The sequence below is a fragment of the Thalassophryne amazonica genome, chromosome 13 (assembly GCF_902500255.1).
Source record: "Thalassophryne amazonica chromosome 13, fThaAma1.1, whole genome shotgun sequence".
In the NCBI taxonomy this organism is placed as follows: Eukaryota; Metazoa; Chordata; class Actinopteri; order Batrachoidiformes; family Batrachoididae; genus Thalassophryne; species Thalassophryne amazonica.
The window spans coordinates 42805945-42817505 of record NC_047115.1 but is presented as its reverse complement, the minus strand read 5'-3'; the positions used below and the strand labels follow the sequence as shown (position 1 = coordinate 42817505).

Here is an 11561-nt window from a genome sequence, read left to right as displayed (position 1 = left end):
TCTCAGCAAAGGAGAAGTGCTCACTATCACAGATTTAGACTGGTTTGTGAACAATATTTGAGGGAAATGGTGATATTGTGTACGTGGAAAAAGTTTTAGATCTTTGAGTTCATCTCATACAAAATGGGAGCAAAACCAAAAGTGTTGCGTTTATATTTTTGTTGAGTGTATATATATATATATATATATATATATATATATATATATATATATATATATATATATATATATATATATCTTCTTCTTTGTCTTTCGGCTGTTCCCGTTAGGGGTCACCACAGCAGATCAATCGTTTCCATCTCACCCTGTCCTCTGTATTTTCCTCTGTCACACCAACCACCTGCATGTTCTCTCTCAGCACATCCATGAACCTCCTCTTTGGTCTCCCTCTTCTCCTCCTGCCTGGTGGCTCCATCCTCAGCATCCTTCTCCCTATATACCCTGGGTCCCTCCTCTGCACATGTCCAAACCATCTCAATCTCGCCTCTCTGACTTTGTCTCCAAACCGTCCCACCTGAGCTGTCCCTCTGATATGTTCATTCTTAATCTTGTCCATTCTTGTCACTCCCAAAGAGAATCTCAACATCTTCAGCTCTGCCACCTCCAGCTCTGCCTCCTGTCTTTTTGTTAGTGCCACTGTCTCTAAACCATACAACATAGCTGGTCTCACTACTTTTTTGTAAATGTTCCCCTTCACTCTTGCTGATATTCTTCGGTCACAAATCACTCCTGCCACCTTTCTCCACCCACTCCACCCTGCCTGCACTCTCTTCTTCACCTCTCTACCACACTCTCCATTACTTTGAACAGTTGATCCCAAATATTTAAACTCATCTACTTTCACCACTTCTACTCCTTGTAACTGCACTATTCCACTGGGCTCCCTCTCATTCACACACATGTACTCAGTCTTGCTTCTACTGACTTTCATTCCCCTTCTCTCCAAAGCATATCTCCACTTCTCCAGACTAGACTCAACTTGCTCTCTACTCTCACTACAGATCACAATGTCATCTGCAAACATCATAGTCCATGGGGACTCCTGTCTGATCTCATCTGTCAACCTGTCCATCACCACTGCAAACAAGAAAGGACTCAGAGCTGATCCTTGGTGTAATCCCACCTCCACCTTGAATGAGTCTGTCATTTCGACTGCGCATCTCACCGCTGTCACACTATTCTTGTACATGTCCTGCACTACCCTAACATACTTCTCTGTCACTCCAGACTTCCTCATACAATGCCACAACTCTTCTCTTGGCACCCTATCATAAGCTTTTTCTAAGTCCACAAACACACAATGTAACTCTTTCTGTCCTTCTCTGTACTTTTCCAACAGTATTCTCAGAGCAAACATTGCATCTGTAGTGCTCTTTCTCGGCATGAAACCATATTGCTGCTCACAGATCTTCACCTGTTTTCTAAGCCTAGCGTTTACTACTCTTTCCCATAACTTCATGCTGTGGCTGATCAGCTTTATGCCTCTGTAGTTACTGCAGCTCTGCACATCACCCTTGTTCTTGAAAATAGGAACCAGCACACTTCGTCTCCACTCCTCAGGCATCCTCTCACTTTCCAAGATTTTATTAAACAATCTGGTTAGAAACTCTACTGCCATCTCTCATAGACATTTCCATGCCTCCATTGGAATGTCATCTGAACCAACTGCCTTTCCACTCTTCATCCTCTTCATAGCAGCCCTCACTTCTTCCTTGCTAATCTCTTTTACTTCCTGATTTACTCTCACCACATCATCCAGCCTTTTCTCTCGCTCATTTTCTTTATTCATCAACTCTTCAAAATATTCCCTCCACCTTCTCAGCACACACTCCTCACTTGTCAGCACATTACCATGTGCATCTTTTACCACCCTAACCTGCTGCACATCCTTTCCAGCTCTGTCCCTTTGTCTGGCCAATCGGTACAAGTCCTTTTCTCCTTCCTTACTATTCAACTTCTTGTACAGCTCGCAATATGCCTTTTCCTTTGCTTTTGCCACTTCTCTTCTCGCCTTACGCTGCATCTCCTTGTACTCCTGTCTACTTTCTTCATCTCTCCGACTATCCCAAAACTTTTTCACCAACCTCTTTCTCCTTATGCTTTCCTGAACCTCTTCATTCCACCACCAAGTCTCCTTGTCTTCCTTCCACTGTCCAGATGTCATACCCAGTACTGCCCTAGCTGTCTCCCTCACCACATCTGCAGTACTTTTCCAGTTGTCCAAAATTGCTTCCCCTCCAACTAGTGCTTCTCTCACCTGCTCGCTAAATTTCACACAACAGTCTTCCTCCTTCAGCTTCCACCATCTGATCCTTTGTTGAGCTCTCACTCTCTTCTTCTTCTTCTTTAACTCTAAAGTCACCCTACAAACAACCATCCTATGCTGTCTAGTGACACTCTCTCCTGCTACCACCTTACAGTCTGTGATTTCTTTTAGCTTGCATCTCCTATAAAGAATGTAGTCCACCTGTGTGCACCTTCCTCCACTCTTATATGTTACCCTGTGCTCCTCCCTTTTCTTAAAGTAGGTATTCACCACAGCCATTTCCATCCTTTTTGCAAAATCAACTACCATCTGTCCTTCCCCATTCCTATCCTTGATACCATATCTACCCATTACTTCCTCATCACCTCTGTTCCCTTCACCAACATGCCCATTGAAGTCTGCTCCTATCACCACTCTTTCATGCTTGGGCACACTCTCCACCACCTCATCTAACACACTCCAGAAATCTTCTTTCTCCTTCATCTCACAACCTACCTGTGGGGCATATGCACTGATGATATTCATCATCACCCCTTCAATTTCCAACTTCACACTCATCACCCTGTCAGACACTCGCTTAACCTCCAACACACTTTTAACATACTCTTCCTTTAAAATGACCCCAACACCATTTCTCTTCCTGTCCTCACCATGGTACAACAACTTGTACCCACCGCCGATGCTCCTGCTCTTACTTCCCTTCCACTTGGTCTCTTGCACACACAATATGTCTACCTTTCTCCTCTCCATCATATCAGCCAGCTCTCTCTCTTTACCAGTCATACTACCAACATTCAAAGTCCCCACTCTCATTTCCACCCTTCTAGTTTTCTTCTTCTCCCGCTGTTCGTGGCCACGTTTTCCTCCTCTTCTTCGTCGTCTTCACCCAGCAGTAGCCCAATTTCCACCGGCACCCTGTTGGGCAATAGCACCGGTGGCGGACGTTGTTAACCCGGGCCATACATTTACATTTCTTTGCATTACTTTCTTTTTCATTACTTTCTTTTTCATTACGAAAGACAAAAGGGTCCTCAATGCAATTTCCCTTCAGACAGGAAAATTTTGTAGAAAAAAAGCAGATCACAGACATGACAGAAAACTAAAGTCATTTCAAATGGCAACTTTCTGGCTTTAAGAAACACTATAAGAAATCAGGAAAAATAATTGTGGCAGTCAGTAACAGTTACTTTTTTAGACCAAGCAGAGGGAAAAAAAATATGGACTCACTCAATTCTGAGGAATAAATTATGGAATCACCCTGTAAATTTTCATCCTCAAAACTAACACCTGCATCAAATCAGATCTGCTTGTTAGTCTACATCTAAAAAGGAGTGATCACACCTTGGAGAGCTGTTGCACCAAGTGGACTGACATGAATCATGGCTCCAACACGAGCGATGTCAATTGAAACAAAGGAGAGGATTATCAAACTCTTAAAAGAGGGTAAATCATCACGCAATGTTGCAAAAGATGTTGGTTGTTCACAGTCAGCTGTGTCTAAACTCTGGACCAAATACAAACAACATGGGAAGGTTGTTAAAGGCAAACATACTGGTAGACCAAGGAAGACATCAAAGCGTCAAGACAGAAAACTTAAAGCAATATGTCTCAAAAATTGAAAATGCACAACAAAACAAATGAGGAACAAATGGGAGGAAACTGGAGTCAACGTCTGTGACCGAACTGTAAGAAACCGCCTAAAGGAAATGGGATTTACATACAGAAAAGCTAAACGAAAGCCATCATTAACACCTAAACAGAAAAAACATGGATACAATGGGCTAAGGAAAAGCAATCGTGGACTGTGGATGACTGGATGAAAGTCATATTCAGTGATGAATTTCGACTCTGCATTGGGCAAGGTGATGATGCTGGAACTTTTGTTTGTTGCCGTTCCAATGAGATTTATAAAGATGACTGCCTGAAGAGAACATGTAAATGTCCACAGTCATTGATGATATGGGGCTGCATGTCAGGTAAAGACACTGGGGAGATGGCTGTCATTACATCATCAATAAATGCACAAGTTTACGTTGATATTTTGGACACTTTTCTTATCCCATCAGTTGAAAGGATGTTTGGGGATGATGAAATCATTTTTCAAGATGATAATGCATCTTACCATAGAGCAAAAACTGTGAAAACATTCCTTGCAAAAAGACACATAGGGTCAATGTCATGGCCTGCAAATAGTCCGGATATTAATCCAATTGAAAATCTTTGGTGGAAGTTGAAGAAAATGGTCCATGACAAGGCTCCAACCTGCAAAGCTGATCTGGCAACAGCAATCAGAGAAAGTTGGAGCCAGATTGATGAAGAGTACTGTTTGTCACTCATTAAGTCCATGCCTCAGAGACTGCAAGCTGTTATAAAAGCCAGAGGTGGTGCAACAAAATACTAGTGATGTGTTGGAGCGTTCTTTTGTTTTTCATGATTCCATAATTTTTTCCTCAGAATTGAGTGATTCCATATTTTTTTCCCTCTGCTTGGTCTAAAAAAGTAACCGTTACTGACTGACTAATTTTTTTCCTGATTTCTTATAGTGTTTCTTAAAGCCAGAAAGTTGCCATTTTTGTGTCATGTCTATGATTTGCTTTTTTTCTACAAAATTAAACAACTGAATGAACATTCTCCGTGGCCGGTGATTCCATAATTTTTGACAGGGGTTGTCCCCTGGCAAAAATTATCCCTGTATCCATTTCCCTCTGGCCACCTATGCCCCTGTCATCTCTGCTGAGAAGGCTTACCATGAGCAACTCTCAGTGGCTGAAATCACCAATGCTTGCTTTGAGCCAGCTAATCAGATGATGAAATGTGACCCTCGCCATGGCAAGTACATGGCCTGTTGCCTCTTGTACCGTGGTGATGTGGTACCCAAAGATGACCTGATGTATGCCAAGCGTGCCTTTGTCCACTGGTACGTAGGTGAAGGTATGGAGGTGGGAGAGTTTTCTGAGGCCAGAGAGGACATGGCTGCTCTGGAGAAGGATTACGAGGAGGTTGGGGTCGACTCCATGGATGGTGAAGGAGAGGAGGAAGGGGAGGAGTATTGAAGTGTTCTGATAAGATTTTAGGTTTTCATGTTACTCCCAACTTGGTGGTTTAGTCTTTAAACTAAGTGCAGGGTAAGGTCAAACATAATCAGCAATCATTAGTGGAAAATGTTCATGCTTTGTGTCAAAGTGATGGTTTTAGTTTTTAAGCTTGTATTAAAGGTTAGGAAGTTGCAGTCAGTGCCCGAGGATTTAAAGGACACAGGAAAATGTGAATTGACCAAAATTCTGATATTGGTCAGTTGGTTTTAATAGACTGCAGCTCTCATGCAATTGCAGTCAGTAGGTGGCACAATCTTAACTCTGAGTAGGATGACCTGTCAACAGCAGGTTGTTACATCCCAGGAAAATTGTACATTGTCATGGGCCACATAATGACTGAACATATTCAGTCTCTGGCTTTTACAGCTTAAAAAAATCAAAACATTAAACTTCGTGTAATCAAAGTATCTTTCATATCAAGTGCCAACATTTGTTCCAGTAAATTTTCAGGGCTGGTCTAAAATTTAGAACGATGCAAGTAACTACTGAAACTCGTAACTGAGAATTCACTTGCCTGTTACTATTCTTGATTAAGGATTTTCTTTGTGAAATAAAGTTCAACAGAAGGCAAATTTGGACTCTAGCCAAGGTATGTGGCTGCTGTAATTCTTTGGATTTGTTACTTTGTATTTATATGCACCCCTGGCAGAACATATCACAAACACTTGCTAAAGGTGGCTCAGGTTTGGGAGCATGCAGTGATGCCACATGTCTGCATCCATCAAAAACATGGACAAAGCAGATATTTGCTGCTACTGGAAGGGTCTATAACACTTGTAATCTTAAATATTTACCATGAACAAAGTCTCAACACCCCATAATGACATTAAAAGTTTTTTTTTTTTTTTTTTTTTTAGTTTTTGCAAGTTCATTGAAAATAAATGAAGAACTGGCACGTATATATTCACAGCCTTTCCTCAATACTTTGAGTCTAATACAATGCCACAAGCTTGGCCCATCTGTCTGGGCAGTTTTACCCATTCCTCTTTGCAGCACCTCTCAAGTTCCATCAGGCTGGACGGGGAGCATCAGCGCCTTGCCATTTTTACATATCTCCAGTGTTCAATCTGCTGCAGGTCTGGGCTCTGGTTGGGCCACTCAAGGAAATTCAGTTGTCCTGAAGCCACTCCTTTGATATCTTAACTGTGTGCTTGGTAGTCCTGTCAAGTTATACGAATTAAGGCTCCAATCCACCACTAACTGCAAAAGCTAAAAAAAAAAGTTCCCTGTGGATCTACCCCAGAAATAACATGTTAAAAATGGAGAACAGTGGAAGGGCCTAAAATGCCAATTCGTGTTAATTAGGTATAAACATCAAAGGAAACAAACGACTGGAAAGCTTGTATCTGTCATCGAAAGGACTGAAATACTACTCAAATTCACCTGTAGTGTTGTTGGAAATACTAGAAACTGAAATTGGGTGCCCTTTTTAGATAATTAGCTAATTATGCTGCTCAATGATTCTGAATTCAGGAAACATGCAGAAATCTTTCTGACTGTCCCAGATATTGAACATGATTAAATTATTGAAGCTAGAGAGAAGGCAATAGGGCAACGTGGTCTCATTTGAACCCTGAGTGATATCACGGGATTTGACCACTTATGGGGACAGCCGGTCCCATTGTGCAATATATACGTGGTGTGTCCATAAAGTATCGTACCTTTTTATTTTTTTCAAAAACTATATGGATTTCATTCATATGTTTTTACGTCAGACATGCTTGAACCCTCGTGCGCATGCGTGAGTTTTTCCACGCCTGTTGGTGACGTCATTTGCCTGTGAGCACGCCTTGTGGAAGGAGTGGTCCCGCCCCCTTGTCGGATTTTCATTGTCTGGAAATGGCGGAATGAAAAGGACTTTTTTTCCATCAGAACTTTTTCAGAAGCTGTTAGAGACTGGCACCTAGAAACCATTCGAAAAATTTATCTGGCTTTCAGTGAAAATTTTACGGGCTTCACAGAGAATAAGGACTTTAACTACAGGTTTAAGGACCCCTTTAAGGACGGTTGGTGCACCGCGCTGCGAGCTGCGATGATGCGGCACAAACCACTGGATCATTTCTAAGCTGATGGCTCTGTGGATACGAGACCGTTGTGTGCTCTTTCTCTGGTTATCACAAGACCTGGACATCAGCCATTTTCCGTCACGACCGATTCGCTGATGAAGTGAGACAAAGGAAAACCTCGGTTTCGGAGTGCTAGAGGACAAGTTGGGACATATCCAGCTCTCCACAAGTTCTTTTATACTCACTCGACTGGTAAGCACTGAAAGCCGAGATAGACATGTCCCAACTTGTCCTCTAAAAAAAATTTAATATAATATAATATTTAATATTAAAATCCGATGAGGGGGCGGGACCACTCCTTCCACAAGGCGTGCTCACAGGCGAATGACGTCACCGACAGGCGTGGAAAAGCTCACGCATGCGCACGAGGGTTCAAGCATGTCTGACGTAAAAACATATGAATGAAATCCATATAGTTTTTGAAAAAAATAAAAAGGTACGATACTTTATGGACAGACCTCGTACACAGTGTAATTTCAAATGGAAAAATATTTGCAATTTCAGCCCGATTTAGTTGTAACCCAATTTTTTTCACTCAAAACCATCATCTCCTTGGACCAAATGAATGCAATTCTGACCAGAAAGTAAATTTTTTTTTTTCCACCAAATAAGTGTCTGGGCAGAAATTTAGACAGATATTCGCAATTTCAGTCTGATTTCTGTATTATGCATCTCTGTGGATCCATTGAATGTCATTCATACCAAAAAAAAAAAAAAAAATTAAAAAGGCAGAATAAGTAACTGAATAAGCATCTCAACATATTCGCAATTTCAGCCCGATTTACAGTTGTAGCCCTTTTTTTCAGTCAAAACCTATATTAATCATCTCCTTGGCCTAAATGAATGCCATTCTGACCAAACATATATATACTTTTCCACCAAATAAGTGTCTGGACTGGACTGGAGAGAAATTCATACAAATATTCACAATTGCAGCTTGATTTCCTCTATTATGCATCTCTGTAGATCCACTGGATCATGTCATTCACACCAAAATAATAATAATAATTTTAAAAAAAATTGCTGAATAAGTAACTAGTAACTGGTAACTTCACTCACTCCTTCACAAATAAGGCTGTAACGTCTCACGTCATCAGCAGAGTCGTCAAGGGAGCCATCAGGAGAGGGACAGCTGTCCTGTCATTAGGAGGGTGCTAACTAGAGCACAATAGGTGCTAATTAGAGCTATTGTTTAGTCACTGGCCTATAGCAGTCTGCCTCTCGGTAGGAGGGGTCTGGTTAGGTTTAAAACTCCAGCTTTTGTGACTTCTTGATTATTCTTCTCTACAAGAGTCAAGACAGAAGTCAGAGCACCAGAGCAAGAATTTTAGCTGAGGAAGCTTCTGCGATTTGAAGCGAAACGTCCTCGGGTCAAGCAACCCAGTCCAGTCGAAGATTCAAGCTTCTCTACTACGGCTGTAACAAAAAAAAAAAAAAAAAAAAGTGAAGAGCTGAGAATAGTTTCTAGATGCACTGTAGGATCTTCTGACTTCAATACACTTGTCTGAGTAGACTCAATTGTTGTGTGTCAGCTTTTTTGAAGAACCTGTTTTACTTATTATAATGTTGAGATGAGGACAATGAGATTCAAGTGCTCTGTTCAAACACCGGTGTTGGGGAAGTGTCGTGACACGGACCCACAACTTGAAGTGGGATGTCCTTCGTTGACAACCATACCTCCTGCCCAGGCTGGTATGCAGGGGCCGGGGAACGCTGGCGGTCTGCATGGGCGTTAGCCCTCGTCCGGGCCTTCAACAGGGCAGAACGGGCGGTCCGCCACACCCAGCGGCACCTCCTGAGGTGGGCCTGGACCGAGGGCACACCGACCTCACCCTCCACAAGCGGGAACAATGGGGGCTGGTACCCCAAACACACCTCGAACGGGGAGAGGCCGGTGGCAGACGACACTTGGCTGTTGTGGGCGTACTCGATCCAGGCCAGATGGGTGCTCCAGGCCGTCGGGACGGCGGGAGGCCCGTGACAAAGTCCAGGCCGATGTGGGACCAGGGGCGATGAGGCACTGGTAGGGGTCGGAGGAGTCCTGAGGTCCTCTTGTGGTCCGCCTTGCCCCTGCCACAGGTGGTGCAGGCCTGGACGTAGTCCCGGACGTCGGCTTCCATAGACGCCCACCAGAAGCGTTGCTGGACTACTGCCATGGTCCTGCGCACTCCGGGATGACAGGAGAGCTTGGACCCATGGCAGAAGTCCAAAACCGCAGCTCTGGCCTCTGGTGGGACGTACATCTTGTTCTTCGGGCCGGTCCCTGGGTCCGGGTTCCGTGTCAGGGCCTCCCGGACGGTCTTCTCCACGTCCCAGGTGAGGGTGGCCACGACAGTGGACTCGGGGATGATGGTCTCTGGGGGGTCTGACAGCTCGGCCTTGGCTTCCTCTTCATGCACCCGGGACAGTGCATCCGACCGTTGGTTCTTGGTCCCGGGGCAGTACGGAATCTGGAAGTCAAAGCGCCCGAAGAACAGTGACCAGCGGGCTTGCCTGGGGTTCAACCGCTTGGTGGTCCGGATGTACTCCAGGTTCCGATGGTCCGTGAAAACCGTGAAGGGCACCGTCGCTCCCTCCAACAGGTGTCTCCACTCCTCAAGAGCCTCCTTCACCGCCAAGAGTTCCCGATTTCCGACGTCATAATTCCTCTCAGCCGGGGTCAACCTGCGGGAAAAATAGGCACAAGGGTGGAGGACCTTATCGGACTCCCCGCTCTGGGACAGCACGGGTCCTATCCCTGAGTCAGAGGCATCCACTTCCACTGTGAACTGGCGAGTAGGATCGGGTGCAGTCGAGAACCGGCGTTTCAACTCCCTAAACGCGGCTTCGCACCGATCCGACCAGGTGAAGGGGACTTTAGTGGAGGTCAGGGCTGTCAGGGGGCTAACTACCTGACTGTAGCCCTTAATGAACCTCCTGTAGAAATTTGCAAAGCCGAGGAACTGTTGCAGTTTCCTACGGCTTGTTGGGTGGGGCCAATCTCTCACCGCCGCAACCTTGGCCGGTTCAGGGGCGACGGAGTTGGATGAGATTATGAACCCCAGGAAGGACAAAGAAGTGCGGTGGAACTCGCACTTCTCGCCCTTCACAAACAGCCGGTTCTCCAACAACCGCTGTAGGACCTGACGTACATGCTTAACATGAGTCTCATGGTCCGGAGAAAAGATGAGGATGTCGTCTAGATACACGAAGACAAACCGGTGCAGGAAGTCCCGCAAGACGTCATTAACCAAAGCTTGGAACGTCGCAGGGGCGTTTGTGAGGCCGAACGGCATGACCAGGTACTCAAAGTGACCTAAGGGGGTATTAAATGCCGTCTTCCACTCGTCTCCCTTCCGGATCCGAACCAGGTGGTACGCATTCCTAAGATCGAGTTTGGTGAATATTTGGGCTCCATGCAGGGGCGTGAACACCGAATCCAGCAGAGGTAACGGGTATCGGTTGCGAACCGTGATCTCGTTCAGCCCTCTGTAATCGATGCATGGACGGAGTCCGCCGTCCTTTTTACCCACAAAAAAGAAACCAGCACCCATCAGGGAGGTGGAGTTCCGGATCAACCCGGCAGCTAACGAGTCCCGGATGTAGGTCTCCATTGATTCGCGTTCCGGACGTGAGAGGTTGTACAGCCTGCTGGACGGGTACTCAGCGCCCGGAATCAAATCGATGGCACAATCATACGGTCGGTGCGGGGGAAGGGCGACTGCCAGATCTTTGCTGAAGACGTCAGCAAGATCGTGGTACTCACATGGCACCGCCGTCAGATTGGGCGGGACTTTGACCTCCTCCTTAGCTATCTCACCGGGTGGAACCGAGGATCCTAAACACTCCCGGTGGCAGGTTTCGCTCCACTGCGTCACAACCCCAGACGGCCAATCAATCCGGGGATTGTGTTTCAACACCCATGGAAAACCCAAAATCACTCGGGAGGTAGAAGGTGCTACAAAAAACACTATCTCCTCCCTGTGATTCCCAGACACCACCAAGGTCACTGGCTGTGTCTGGTGTGTGATTAATGGAAGAAGAGTGCCATCTAGTGCTCGTACCTTCACAGGGGAAGGCAGAGCCACCAGAGGGAGCCCTACTTCCTTTGCCCATCTGCTGTCCAGCACATTCCCTTCTGACCCCGTGTCTATA

The 11561-nt window shown here is 45.2% G+C and overlaps 1 protein-coding gene across 1 annotated transcript; it reads left to right on the top strand.

The window, feature by feature from the left end:
• The first annotated feature begins 4956 nt into the window (after positions 1–4956).
• On the top strand, positions 4957–5322 carry LOC117523281 (tubulin alpha chain). The gene has a single exon (XM_034184760.1). It carries the CDS (start codon positions 5071–5073, stop codon positions 5317–5319), a length of 249 nt encoding a protein of 82 aa, XP_034040651.1. The 5' UTR covers positions 4957–5070; the 3' UTR covers positions 5320–5322.
• Positions 5323–11561: the final 6239 nt, after the last annotated feature.